The following is a 15,124-nucleotide window of genomic DNA, read 5'->3' on the forward strand; positions in this document are numbered from 1 at the left end:
CTTTTCATTTCACTGGTGTCAGGGCACCTACAGTCTCCATTCTTTTCTTCCATAGATATAAAAACTATTAGTGTATGAGAAATTTCTGGTTAAATTTAGATACTTTAAAATTGTACTTTGCTTTGGTGGCTTTTTGAGGCATAAATTGCAGATTTTCTTCCTAAATCACAGCTGGCGTGATACTGTTAGGATATTTATCCCCTCTTTCCCCAGCATGGGTTCTTACAAGCCTGTGCACGTTTTTGTGACTTCTGTCTTTCATTTCCAGGATTCAGGCCACTCAAAAGAAACTTCACAGAACTCCAGTACACACACATTCAAAGCCCAGTGTTCAGTGGACAGCATTCCAGAAGCAACACAGTCTCCTTCCAACAGCAAAACACTTGCTGAAGCTGTTAACAGTCTTAAGATGCACATTACAGTCCTTAATTTATTCACATGGATTGTGCTGCTCAACTTGCCATCTTTAATTTATTGGTTAAAAAATCTCAGGTAAATTCTTAAGTTGACACTAAGGTGGAAGAAAGTTATGGGAACCTTTGACTATAATAAAAGTTATAAATGTTTGATTCTTTACATTATTAGTTACCTTACAGTTTTAAAGTTACTTATTATTGTTTTCTCTATCCTGTCTGGTTTTTATTGTGGTGTAAATAGATGTTAAGTGAATTGGTGATATGTTGAAGAAAGTAATGTTTCAGAAGGGGTTTAAAATCAGGCAAGGATGCCATATAGATTTCATGTATATTTTTTGTCATCAGCACATGGATATTATTTGGCAGCCTAGTTTAGAAGTGATGTGCTTTTTAAACCATTTCTTTGCAGGTACAGTGTTAGACTTGATCCTGATCCCTGTAGATCCACAGCTATTATCCTCGTGTGCATCTTAGAAATTCTAATGAATTCAAGTACTTGTGAAGTGAAATCAAGGTACTGTAGCCCAATCTCTAGTTTTGCTTTCCTGCTTCTTTGTGAATTACCATTTTTGTGATAAAACTTAATTTATGCTGCAATTGTTCAGCCTCTATAGGGATTCATATGGTTAAGTCTAAAAGATGAGCTAAAATGTGTGCAAAGTTCCTCTATTTCAGTTCAGAGGAAAAAATCCCCTGTATTTGCCACATGGAAATAAATTAGGTATATGCTGTCTAAGCAATTGGCTGCATAACAATTTATTGAAATTTATTGAATCCTTTCAAGCACAGAATTCAAATACATTGAGCAATTATTGTCAGACAAGTACAAGGAAAAGGGAATTCTACAGGATTATAGTTATGTTCTTGTAGCTTCCTTTATGGGAGTAGAAATATAATGTGTTTTCTACTGGATTAAGAAGTTCTGAGAACTTGGTTTTGCTGACAGAATATTTCTTGTTGAGATATGAAACTAGTCAGTGCCTCATGAATGACAACAATAATGAATGTCATTTATCCTCTTGATCAGTACCTGTTATCTCAAGGGATCTAAGCCATTCAGTCTTCCTATGTTACAGAGAACAAATTTCTAAATTAATATTTGTAATGACATTAACATTTTCGAATAATTTTTCTTCCTTATGCATCAATTTTTATGGCATATTAGACCTAGTTGTTCAGTTTTAAAGATTAACAAAGCCTTGAAATATAGATTACTTTGCAAAGGAAAACAAAATATGGCATTTGCATGCTTTCTGCATATGTGGCCACAAAATGATAATTTTTCTTCTTTCTATTCTTACAGTAAACTCTTGAAGATTGCAGTCAAAATTCCACTCCCTTTGTCTGTTGCAATGCTGGCCTTTGGACGAATGCATCTATACAGAGTCCCACACTTTGTAACCTTTTCTCTTCTTCTACATGTGCTGTGCTGTTTTGTGTAATGTTCATTCTATATAGGACAATGCACCCTAGAAACTTAACACTGGAGATGGGAAAAATTGCAACACAGAAATGCCTAAATTATTATGATCAGTAGTTTACATTATGTGGGAAAGAGGACAGAACTGTGAATACTTTACAGAAAATTCATGGTTTTATTCATGTTGCTTAGAAAACTTTTCCTGGTGTTTATTTCATGTCTCTGAAAATGGAGTGATTTGGAGTGATTTAACTGTGTATAAGCACATGACTCATACCGGTGCAACATCTCAATCCTCTGCCTTGTAGACACTTTGGTATTTCACTGTACTGCTTTGTGAAAACAGACATTTTTTACTCACTGTGCCATGCAGTGTCTGTGTTCTGAACTTGCATCTCTTGCAGGTCTGAAGTATGCTGGTTAAAACTCAATGCATTTCAAGCACACTGTGACTATCACAAAAACCACACAGCCAAGTATACTTTGAATTATTTTATGTTAAATTCAAAAGCTGCCACATTTGTGTCCAGACAAACTAGAATGTACTGCTTATATAGAACTGTTATTTCTATCAAATCATTTGTTCAATCAGTGTGAGTTGAACATTTGTGAGATTAGTCTTACACATTTTACTTTTTGTGAGAGTGAGAAGACAACAGTATTCTATGTAGCTTTCTATTCAGGAAGGATACCAGCAGATTCATAAACAATTTGCTGTAATGTTGTTTTAAAACATTGTCAGTTTTATCTGGAATTTTGAAATTAATCCTTGGACTTTGTCCATATGTAGAAGCTACCAAACTTTGAGATATGGTGTGAGTTAACAGTGCAGCTGCTGCACTCTTTCTAAGTAGACAAGGCAGGCTTTTTTCCTATTGTAAACAGAGACTCAACCATCTCCTAATAAATGCCAATACATAAATGAATATAGAATAGTTACAACCCTGCAAACTCCTGTCCTGCCATACAGTGCTACCTTCTGCATGTGGGCAAACTCAGTAATAGTGGGAATTACTGACCGTAATTATTAGCTCTGTATAAATTTTATCTTAGTGCCTAGATGCTACAGTGACTGCCATTTATAATAAAGCCTACAATAGCTATGTGTAAGGAATTCTGTCCCCTGGGCATGTGTTTTGCCAACAGAAGAAATCTCAGCAGTCCTTAGGTTGAAATGATGTATTGATTCTGTGTAGAGATGAGCTTACTACTTGCTTCTGTGTTAGCTGTCTCTGCTATGTCTGAGATGCCTGTTACCTTCATCTGGAAGTACTAGACCAGCTCAATCATCTTATAGGAATACCAAGAGGAAATCTGCTGCTCACAGTCAATCAAGTATACTCTTGTTACAGTAGTACAGCCAGCCTGACCCATTAATTCCATCATATCTTAATAATCTTGCCTAAAGTGCCTCAGTTATTTCTAATGTGTTGTTAGGGTCAATTCCTTTGAGCTGGCTGGAAAGACTTAATTCACACAGTGACTTTCCAAAATGAAGGACAAACATGAAGAAAGCCACGTGTGTTTTGTTTGCTTATATCCATGCCAGCAGTTCAACTTATTAGTAAGTCATTAAAAGTGCTGTAACTGAGTAAAGCTATTGTAGTTAGCCAAACCACTGTCACTGTTATCAGTAATCTATGTGCTGGTATTCTAGTCTTAACCTTTTCAAAATAGAAAGTTAGATTATATATAGTGTTTGTAAATCAGAAAAGTTATTTGAATAGATTATATCTTGATATTTTCTAATCAAATGTATGCTACAGTATATATATATAAGATAATTTGTGTGACTTAATGTACTTGTAGCTAAATGCACCAGTTGGTTAAATGAGAAATTGCTGCTCAGACATAGAAGAATAGAGTTGTTGTACTTGCAAGTGGCTGTGAATGAAAGATGGTGGCAGAACTGCTTTAGGGCTGGCAAAGGGCTGTGAAATACGCAGAATCTGATTTCTGTGGAAGATAGTTTTCCTTGACTTTCGTGGTCCATTTGGCTTATTACTCTGTTTTACTTCGGATGTTGTTTCCCCACCTTAACAGGCTCTTTCTGCATAAATCCATTTGTTGGATCTGTTGGAAATGAAACAGACTCGATATTTGTAATTTTGATAGCTTTCAAAATATTCCATAAAGTGAAACCTACTGAATTACAGCAGCATAGGATAATACCAATTTTTTTTTTTTTTTTTTGGCTGGAGTTCTATTGATGATTGTTAGCACTCTTCATAAATTGGGTTCCAGTATCTTGTGTATTTTCCTGCCTGATTTTCAAGTTGGAAGTAGGAATAGGTATAATCCTGAGTCTGAGATCCCAGATGACAAGAGTTTTTCACATCTCCCTCAACACTCCCTTTTCTCAGAGATTGTTTAGCTTTACTGAGGAAAGGAGGGGAAGTCTAACTCCTATTTGGAATTGAAATGCCTTGTGTGCCATTTAATGGATTTAAACTGTTGTCAGGATGTGTGTCTGGATCACGCAGTGATCCTGGACTGGACAACTTCAGCTGTTTGGCAGATTAGGAGTCTAATCCCAATTAGATTTGCCATACAATAAATGTATGGTAATAGGATTGGAACAAGTCTTAGAATTCATCCCATTCTAAGAGAGGATGAATTATCCTCCTTGTCATTCTGAAAAGAACTAGATTTTGTAACAGTCTGAGATGGTTTTTCAGGTAAAATACAACGCCTTTTTGTTGTTACTTTTGGACAAGAAGCTTCTCTTAGGTGAATGTGTAGTTCTGCCACTGTTATCATTTCAGCAGAAACACAGGATAACCCAATATATATATATATACTGTTAATTGCATATACAATGAGATGTAAATATTACTGAAATATCCTTTATTATGAGTGGGCTGTATTTATAAAACAGCTTTTGGCAAATACATTATAATGTCTCTTACTACTTTTAATTACGTTACAATTCCACTTTAGTCTTCAAATTTTAGATTATCTAGACTATGTGGGAGGAGATCAGGGTACAAATTGTAAGGATTTAGACCTCAGGATGCATTCAAAATAAGAACTATTTATGTGGATCTAATATCATTTTTTAAATAAGCTATCAGAAACAATGAGGAAACAGGGTAAGAACTTAAAATACTAAATGCCACTAACTTTTGGAACAGCAGAAACTTTCTTTGACAGGGAGAGATTTAATGAGAAGCTTTTGGTGATAGCTTTACACCCTGAAATTACTCTGGAAGTCTATAATCTTTTCTGCTTGATGTTATCAAACGTGTTCCTCACAGTCTCATCATGCTGCAATGACATATGTAGCTAACACTTCATAGAAAGTCTCTATGTGTCTGATAAGGAAAAATTCACATCTTCATTGGAATTACCAAGTGTACCTTGAAACTGAGTAAATTAGTGTTGTCCAAAGCTAATCTTCTTAGTTGTGATTTAAAAGTTGCAGTGGGTCACATTTCAGCAACCTGTTGAACAATGATTGGTTTGGGGGTTTTGATGGGGGGTTTCTTCGTATGTTTTATTTCCAAGAAACCTGCAGTAACTGGAATTTAAGTTAATATTATTTCTGACATTTAGAGTTCTGCCCTGATTTTGGTTTTGAGTAAGCTAATTTATGTAGCAAATCATTCCTTAATATTAATTTGCTATGTTTCAAAACAAATAGATGAATAATGACAAAACTGTAAGCGGTGCAGTACTAATGCATTGTAAAAGGCATAGAGACTGCTGGTATGTCTAAGTGAATTTTTCATCTATAACCTAATTGGACTAACTTTAAAGTCAGTGATTAATAAAATAAACTGTATTGACATTTAACCTCAAAAGCATTCCATATGTCAGTGTTTGATACATCCTATTTTCCATGTGTGTGCCAGTAACAAGTGATGAACTCGCTTGGTGTTCTTCTGAAATCTGATAAGTCTGATCCATCTGACAGCACAGAACAAAGTCTGTTATGTAGCCATTAATAAATGTAAACATTTGAGAAACTTTAATTTGAATCAAGTTATTCCAATATAGGGCTGAGTGTGTTTAGACTTTTGTTATATTTATACTGAGACAAAACCAGCCATTTACTGACCTTTAATAGTCTGAGCTATGAAAATGTTTTTGGAAGTGGTTGTAGAGTCTGTACAAAATTGTGCTGTTGTTCTAAGTCACTAAGGTATTAGAAAATTGTTAGTTGTAAAGTAGACTGAATTCTTAGTGCTTATTATCCATTTAATGTTTTCATGGTAAATGTTTCTCAATTTACAGCTTTGACTTTCTGCATCTCTTTGTTTTCTAGGAGATAATCAGTATAGCTTTTGTAAGCATTTAGCACTGTAAAATATAAAATTTTCATCACTGTTCCTTTAGGGGAGACATACTTTTGTCACCAAAGCTGCAAATTGCTGTTGTATAGCCTCTAGGAAATGTGTGACAATGAAGGACAATTCAAAACTAGCCCATTTTTTATTAAAGTACAATTACTACCTTTTTTTTAGAGCCAGAACTTCAAACTGGAATATTAGAATCCATAAAGTCTTAAAAAATTTGAAAACCTTTTGTAAAGACTATACTTTCTGATGTATATTTTTATTTATGGGAGAATGTGTCCAAAGCTTTTAATCAGCTCATCTATCCTCAAAATCAAGTAAAAAGTATGCACTTTGTCTTATTAATAGACACTGCTGCTTTAAGAATGAATTTTAAGCATTTAGAGAGAAAATTCCATAGCTCGTACTTAAGCAAATCTGCCCAGCCCTCAATTTTTCAGGTGTCTAAGCACATAACTGCCTCAAATATGTGCTTAGTGCCTTGTAGGATGAAAATGTGAGCTGTGATATTTTGACTTTATTTTCTTAAGATTTAAAGTTGCTTTCTGCATTCTTAAATGTAGATAGATTTTGCTATTCATGGTGTTGTAAACAAACCTTGTAAGCATTGCCTCTCTACAGTTATTGGCAGCTTGTGCTCTGGATTCTGTAGGACTGTGTGGTGTCAGAGCTGACTGTCTCTAAAAACCAGGAGTGGTGAACATCATCATATTTGTTACTTGTGGCACATCATTGCAGGTCCTCCTTGCAATGCAGCTCTGTCTGCTTTGCAGGGTCCCTGCCCTGTAGTGCCAAGCAGAATGTTCCCACAGCAGTGGGAACTGGGACTGACCTGGAAGTGCAGCAGCTGTGTCCTGTAGACTCATTCTGTTTGTTGAAATACCAGCCAAGACTATTTTTTCCCCCCAACTTAAATAATTTCAGGGTATATCTAAGTATCGAATGTGCAAATGTGTTGATGTTTATTTTTACAAAAGGCTAAGTGCACTATTTTAGGATCAATTCAGGTTTCAGTATTTTCCACCTACTCCACTCTGATTTTGGAAACAGGATTTGAGACTGCAGCACCTGACAGCTGGAATACTTCACAGAAGTCTACAGGTAGTAGACAGGACACATAAAATTAGAGTGCCAGACCAAAACTGAAATTCCTCACTGTGACTTTAACTTGTAGCTTTCTAGAGAAAAAAAAAAGTGTATATATATACTGTGCCTTAAACCAGTAAATGAAATACACTCTAACTGTAGCCTGTGGACTTCAATAGCCTTATATTTGATTTTTGAAGTTGACCAAAAATATTTGTGTGGATTATACTGAAACTTGATTTTGGGGTAAATGCTTTAAATTGTTTTGAGCCCATTTTACAATTAGAGAAATGAAGATTTAGGACAAGTACCACATATTTTTTGTTTGGAATCACACCAACCAAAGTCAGAAAGCTATAGCTGACCTGAATTTTTCAAGCCTTTCTGTTGTGACCAAAAGAAAAATAAGGAAAACTAGTTGCAGATATCTGTCTCAGCTTTGAAGTCTGTGTGTCTAATTATTTTCAAACGTTTTGCTCTTTAGTCCTCAAAAAAAAAAAAAATCCTCTTAATTTTAGTTTATTTTAGTTTAAGCAAAATACTGTATTTAAGCCATTAAATAGCAAAATCTTCACCAGTGTGAGAAGAAAACTAGACAGAGGCAGGTTGGTTGATTGTGTTAAGGCTCTAGAAATTTTGAATACTAAATTTTACTTTTTAGGATAAACATTCACATGTAAATCCTTGAAAATTCACATGTAGATTCCCCTTTTTGGAGAAAAAGAATTACACTTTTTTTTTTTATCCTAACTCATTAAAGAAAACTAGAAATACTTACGATCTTAAAATCTTGTTCTAGTATAGTAGAAGGATTTCGTTAGTATATTTTTTAATACAAAGAGCTCAGGAAAAGCCACTGGTGGCTTTTCTTGTCTCTAGAGGATTCTTTGTGTGTTGTGAACAAACCCTCCAAATTCTGACTTCCACCCCCCCCCCCTCACATTAGCACCTCAGAGCACTGAACCTTGGAAAGTGATGCTATCTCAGAGTTTATTGTTGTACTGGGGGTATTTTATTTACTGGGGATCTTTTACTACATGCACACAAACAACTGCCCATCAGCTGGTCACAGAGCTGGTTTGAAGCAATACACAACAGCAAAATTATAAAAAATTTCCTTTCATTGAGCTCCAGCTTCAGTTTGGGTGCCACAGTGCTGCTGCTGAGCACAACATGGAACACACAATCCTTGTGTCTTCCCTGCTGCTTAAACTCATTCCAGTCACCTCACTTTTTATTTTGTGATGTTTCAGCACTCCTAGCCATTGGTGATTTTCTAGCCACTGGAACTCTAGTACTGAAACCCTTAAGAAGGTAGAACTACCTTTAAGGCCTTTATGTATGATGATAACTCGAGATAAACTGTGTAACTTGATTCCCTACTGACCTTTTAATTGTTTTTTCAAGCACGAAGACAGAATAATGTTGGCCAAAATACCGGGTTTGGGTGATTAGTGGGGATGGAAGGATTTGTTGGTTGTAAAAGGACTTAAAACTTTGAGGAAAACCTTATAATTTCTCAAGCAGTCTGTCGTAGAAGTTTTTAACTCTTCCTCTGTTTTCAGTTCTTATGTACTACCATAAATCTGATGGACATGAACTTAGTATTTACAGGTTTTTAGAGATGCTGGCAGGATCGTATCTATAAATGTTTGAATAATGCTATAGCAAATTATTGTGCTTATAAAAATGTTTATAACTTAAGTTCTTACAGATCATGTCATATATCATAAATTTTGGCAAAGTCCCTGTCTTGTGAGATGCTGAGAAGACCTTGGAGAAGAGGTATTTTCAGATGATGATGTAATTGCTGAAGGTGAAATGTCATTGCCTTTAAAAACTGCATTTAGATACTTTTTTGTTGTAGTTGAGGGCAACTTGATTGCAAGCTACTCTGGGATGTTCCTGTTTTGTTTGGTGGTTTCCCTGGCTGCAGAGTGTACTTCAAATTTTTTTTTTTTTTTGGTCTATTTTTTTTTTTTTACTGTAGTGTGCATGACTTTAAGTACATTGTATAGCAAATCCCCTGCTTCTGAATATTTTTGTATGGTATTCCAACATGCTTGCATTGGTACAAATGGTTGTAATTCACAAGAAGTGCCACTTGCCAATGCTGCTCTGTGGTGTGTTGTGTTACCTGTACTGCTGTTGTACAAACACGCTGATGAGTGTTGTGAGCAATGTTTGCCTTTAGTCTTGGCTCAGGTACTCGTGTGGAGCAGTTTGGTGCTTTTCCTTCTGACTTGTAATACTTGGGATTCTAAGCAGAAAATAAAGTAGTAAACAAAAAGCCTTGTGGTTGGAGCAGTGCTTTAAAAGGTGCTTCTTTCACACCTCAATGCAAGAAAGAGAGTTTGATAGATAGGATGAAGCTTGGCTCAGCATCTTAACTCCAGCACCTTAGTCTTCATGAATAGGAAATTCAATAAAATCAAAGTGTTTGCTCAATCATACAGTTTATATAGAGCATCATATGTATAAAACTTGTTTTCAGCTAAATTAGTATATTTCATATTATTATATTTTAGAGGTGAATTGCACGGAACTTAGCAAGCAATGCTATCAGCATTTTCATCTTCATGGCAATTTAATTCAAACATACATGAACATTACTTCCTGTGCCATAAAGGCTATATAAAAGGCATAAAGGCAGCACCCTGACATCTAGCTTTGACAGCATTTGTTAAACTTAGCTACTGTCCTCAAAAGTGAGGATGCAATTCAATTCAGTCAGTGTAAGTATACTAATATTATTTTAATATGACTGTGTTCTGCTTATATTTGACTTTCTCTGAAGGAAATAATTGAAATTACTAAAAAAAGACCAACCCACACATTAAAATGAGCTCTAGGTCTAAACAGACTTTTTAGCTCCAATAGTTGCTCAGAGCTTCAGCTCACAGGAAGCAACAATACAAACGTGTAAGGATTTTTCTTTTAGACAGCTCACAGAACATACATGCTAATTGAGTCTCTTACATATCTGCATGCTTCATCAGTCACCCAAATTGCCTGAGTTCCTCCACTAATAAAGCTTGTTTCATACTTGCAGGTGGCTTCAGTATGTTTTACAAGTTGAATATACTGCATTTCCCCAGTTCTTTGTAAAGAAATCAAAGCAATAAATTAACTGAGGGGGGGAAAAGGTAGAAGAAAACAGCCAGCTCTTCTGGCTTTTTTTTTTTTCCCTCGTCCTCTTTCCAAAACTAAAGAAGGAACTAAATTCTAACTGTAAATCTTGTAAATCAAACTGTCAGTCTTGTCTTTCCCCTTTCTGTCATTTTCTCTACAGGAGCATATTTCTACTTCTAGCTGAAATAAGTATCTACCTAGAAGACCAACAAAGAGAGTTCCCTTATGCTGGGACCTGCCTTTTTCAAGTTATTCTGGTGCTACTGCTCTGTTCTTGATGAGATCACTATCTGGAAGTTGAGTGTTATGAAATATAATTGATGGGGCTTGATGGGTTTTCTTTTTTGTGGTAATGATTTTTTTTAAAATCCAAATACGCAGAATAATAAACAAGCTGGATAAATTATCTTGATTTTTTTACATACTACTGTAGTCACGAGAATTAACACTGCTGGGATTTTGTTTACTGTGTTGCTAATGATGTTTGGATGTCCAAAACATCACCTTCCTGGAAGGGTTGTGGCAGATTTTTATTTTGCTTTCAAAATTTAAACCAAAGAAAAATGTAAAGCTTCTAGTCAGACATAAACATCTACACTCTGGAGTAAGGTGATGGTCAAATATTTTAAATTTTAACATGTCTATTTAGGGATATATTTTTTATGTGATATTAAACCATGTATCATCTTCATAGCAGAGAGAGAGTGCAGTGAAATAAAAAAATATGAGCAGCTTTGATATGAAGAACACTATGCACTAAGGCCAACGTAAATTAGCAGAGTCCTCCTTGCAGCCCTTGTCTCAGTTTCTAGTGTGACAGGCGGATATTAACTGCTGATAAAATCAGGGAAGGAAAGCAATGCTTCCATTAAAATATTATGATTTTGGACTTTTCCCTCTCTTTTTCCAGCATCAAGAGAGGGATCCATATCTCATTTGCTTGAAAACCATTAGTCACCAGGCTAGAGATATGGCTAATTACTTTTAACTAAAAATAATATTTTGATAAAGCTGTGCCATTTCTCCTGGGAATTGTTTTAAACTTCCTGTATGCCTACTACCAATTTTCTGCAATATGGCTTGGGAGGAATTTGTACTGCACTGTTCGATAGCAACAGGTCTGAAGAGTATCAAGGATGAAATTCTCAAGGGTCTTTATGTCGTGGTTGGAAATGGAATCATTACTGTATTTTTGAACTCCTGCTAACGTCATTGACACCCACCTACATTCTACTAGAAATATAAGTGCAGAGATCAGGTTGTTCACAGATTACTAGGAGACCAACCAAGAAGGGGCAAGCCAAAGCCAAATTCCCTGGTAAGCTCTATTTTAAAGAGAGGGAGAATTCCTTTTCTCCCCGAGTCAAGTTGTGAAATGGATCTCTAGTATGTTAGACCAGGCTGTATTAAATACCATTGCACTTACTATTATATGTAGTAAAATGTAATGCAGTTTTAAAAAACTGAGCTGTCTGGATCTTGGGCCATATTTTTGCATTCTCCTTGGAGTACATAGAGTTCTGGTGCTGTATTAGCCACTGAAAATGGCTTTATGTAATAAATGTAAACTTACAAATGTAATATGTTGTGCTGAGTATTCTACTGGTCCCTCAGAAGAGAGTCCAGTGTCTAGAAATAGCTTTGGTGTGGGAAACACTTGTTTAGAATAATTTTTTCTTCTAAGTACCTTAGGACTATGAAAACAAAGAGTTGATAGCACATGGATGTAATCTGCAGTGGGCAGACTTTCCTTGGATTCACATGATCAGTGACAGCTCTGTAGGATTTAAGTAGTATGTCTGTTTGCCCTTCTTACAGACACTCTGTTCATCTCCAGCATGTGGAAAGTGCTGCTCCTGGGTCTGTACATGGTATTGGCTGTGAGAGGATTGGCAAAGGGTGCTTCTTTCCAGCCAGAAGATAAATGGAAGCCTCTTGATAACCCCAGAAACAGGGACCTGGTAAGGAAATGTTTCAAGAAAGAAAGCTGAAGTTCTGTGTGGTTTTTTGTTTTCCATTAAGAGACTCCTTATCGTCTAAATTTAAAGGCAAGAGGGGCCCATTAGATGTAAAATTAGGAGCAGTGCACTTTGTATGGTCAATAACAATTTCTCAGTCAAGATGTACCCCTTCACTGAAGAGACATTCTCAGAGCACAGTAGTGCATAAAACATGCTTATATCTCCATCCAGCAGCTTTCATTTTTAAGAAATTATTTTGATTATACAGCCACTTGTTTTATGAAACAGAAGAGGAATGATTACCGTGTTTCTTTCCAATGTGTGCTCTGATTGCATGTTACTTCATCTCATGGAAGTACAAATAAGTCTGCATCTGACAGCTATGAAAATACCACTCAGAGAACATTTACACAATCTTAAAAAGAATTTGTGAAGGAAAGGAATCATTTCTTTGTAATATTTCCTCAGTGTTTTAAGAAGCTTTAATTTCCCCCTGGAAGTGATTGTAAGGGGACAGTTCAATTCATTTGCCCGTTGTTGCTGACTCTGACCAAAATGTTTACAGAAGTGTCCTGTTTGCTCTCAGCAGGGCTTTGCCTGTGCCTGTTTTACAAGGGTGCAGTTATCTCACAGCCCCTGTGGTTCAGTGGGGAGCACAAATGAGTAGGACACAGTTGCTGCTCTTCTGACATCAGATGCACAAGCCATGGATGGAGTGGGCATGTCTGAATTAGGTTACCTGCACTGTATCAGGTTATGATCAGAATAGAGGATTTCATCCCACAGAAGAATAAATACTACAGCTAATGTGTCAGTAGAAATAATTAATCTCCATGGGTCATGCTCTATTTATTTTCACATCCATGGTCTGTTCAGTTTTTCAGAACACTCCAGGCTTACTTCTCGGGCAGGGGTCTCGATCTCAGAAAGTTCCCAGCTACTTTCACTGTGAACAATGAAGGACCAAGGCTCTACTCAGATCCTATTGCTTCTGCATTTGCAGATTATGAAGAAAAGAAAAAATCCTTTCAGAACTACTTCAAAGACTGAAAGATTCTGCTGATGAAGGTAAAAGAGGGTGCCTTGTCCTCTAATGTTGTTATGTGTAACCAAGAAAGATTCTGACTGAAGTATAAAAGTAACCTCTTTCTCAGAAGGAATTAAAAATGTAGTACCTTAACCCTTGCCTGAAGTGGGGTTTAAAATTCTTGAGGCAGAGATTTATGAGGTCGTTACTACTTGGATAAAATAACACATGGTACTTGTGAGGAGGAGTAAACAGACCATGATTTTTTTCTTTTTTCTCCCCTCTGTCATATGGAGGAGAATTCTGAAAATGTAGATAATAGGGGATGCAGGTTTTATGGAAGGAATTGAAAAGAGTAAGATTACAAATTGAGATTAATTAATGGTTTCTTGTGATATATGTATATTAAGAAAATTAATTTAGGCATAAGTTATTGCACTAAGAAAGCATACATTATCTTTTACATTCATGGGAAATACTGTTTTCTTCTGGTTTATAAATAGCTGAGAATTTCAATAAGATTTAAATCAAAGCATTTTGGTGATTTACTCAGTATCTTAAAGTGATTAATTTGTAATCAATATTCAGCTTTGGATTTCCAGCTCTGTCCTGTTCTTGGCCTGCTTAACACTTGTCTGTTTATAATCAAAATCAAAGCTTTATTCTTAATATGAACCATAATAAAGATTGCATTCAAATTTTAATACTAAATTCTCTTTTTGCTGAGTTATTATATCAGGAAAAATAGAATCACCACAGAATCTGTATTTTGTGTGCATAAAATAAAATGAAAAGGGAATTCAGAAGGGATGCTCTCCTGTAAGTCACAGCAGCAGTGAGAAAATGACTGGTGGAAGTTTTGTCCTGCATAATTCAGAATGGTCATGGCAGTGCTTGTCAGTGTTCAGAACTGTTTTATGGGAACAGAGGTTCAGCCAGTGTTTTCTTGTCTTGGTTTGGATCATACCTTGGTTGCATATATAATACAGAAATATTAGTCTCACTATTCGTATTTTTTTTGGTCTTTTTTAGGCATTGACTTCAGAACTCCATGCCAAATGGAAACCTTCACAGCAAAATTTTACTGCTTTGACTTTTTACCTGTTAGCTGACAATTCCAAAGTCTCTTCACTGTCACCGTTTCTGCCGATGGAATGTGGTGTCCTGCTGCAATGAGCATTATTCTGTCTATTGACAAATGCGTGCTCTTCAGCTACTGCAGTCTGTGAGCAGAATTGTGCTTAAGCGTGAATAAATGAGGAGTGCAACAGCCACTGCCAAGCGTCTTTGTTCAAAGCTGGGAAATAAACGTTCCCTTTCAGATTAATACCAGATTAATAGCAGAGCTGCCCCAAGGTGTTCTGTGACAAGTTTTCCGATGCTCTGTGGGTACAACCCCTTTCTTGGTGGCCTGTGGCTGCGTGTGCCGCACCCTGCCCTGGTCAGCAGTGCCCCATCGCTCTGTGTTGGAGTTAAAGCCGCTCGGCGGTGAAGCTGCCGGGGAGCAGAGGCGGCCGGGGGAGCGGAGGCGGCCGGGGGAGCTGGGCGGCCGGGGGAGCAGGGGCGGCCGGGGGAGCGGAGGCGGCCGGGGGAGCAGGGGCGGCCGGAGGGGCAGAGGCGGCCGGGGGAGCGGAGGCGGCCGGAGGGGCGGAGGCGGCCGGGGGAGCGGAGGCGGCCGGGGGAGCGGAGGCGGCCGGAGGAGCGGAGGCGGCCGGGGGAGCGGAGGCGGCCGGAGGGGCAGAGGCGGCCGGGGGAGCGGAGGCGGCCGGGGGAGCGGAGGCGGC

The 15,124-nt window shown here is 37.2% G+C and overlaps 2 protein-coding genes across 2 annotated transcripts in view; both read left to right on the forward strand.

Annotated features, from left to right (window-relative positions):
- Positions 1-14,614, forward strand: part of PGAP1 (post-GPI attachment to proteins inositol deacylase 1) — a 39,456-nt gene extending 24,842 nt beyond the window's left edge. The window contains exons 25-28 of the mRNA XM_021555355.4: positions 269-492; positions 826-930; positions 1,720-13,381; positions 14,373-14,614. Of these exons, the coding sequence (XP_021411030.2) occupies positions 269-492; positions 826-930; positions 1,720-1,858 (468 nt within the window). The 3' untranslated portion in view covers positions 1,859-13,381; positions 14,373-14,614. The remainder of the gene's footprint in view (positions 1-268; positions 493-825; positions 931-1,719; positions 13,382-14,372) is intronic.
- On the forward strand, positions 12,180-14,614 carry C7H2orf66 (chromosome 7 C2orf66 homolog). The gene is made up of 3 exons (XM_085584629.1): positions 12,180-12,313; positions 13,190-13,381; positions 14,373-14,614. The coding sequence occupies exons 1-2, from the start codon at positions 12,191-12,193 to the stop codon at positions 13,361-13,363; spliced, it is 297 nt and encodes a 98-aa protein (XP_085440755.1). The 5' UTR covers positions 12,180-12,190; the 3' UTR covers positions 13,364-13,381; positions 14,373-14,614.
- Positions 14,615-15,124: the final 510 nt, after the last annotated feature.

Source organism: Lonchura striata, chromosome 7 (assembly GCF_050655825.1).
Source record: "Lonchura striata isolate lonStrDom1 chromosome 7, ASM5065582v1, whole genome shotgun sequence".
NCBI lineage: Eukaryota > Metazoa > Chordata > Aves > Passeriformes > Estrildidae > Lonchura > Lonchura striata.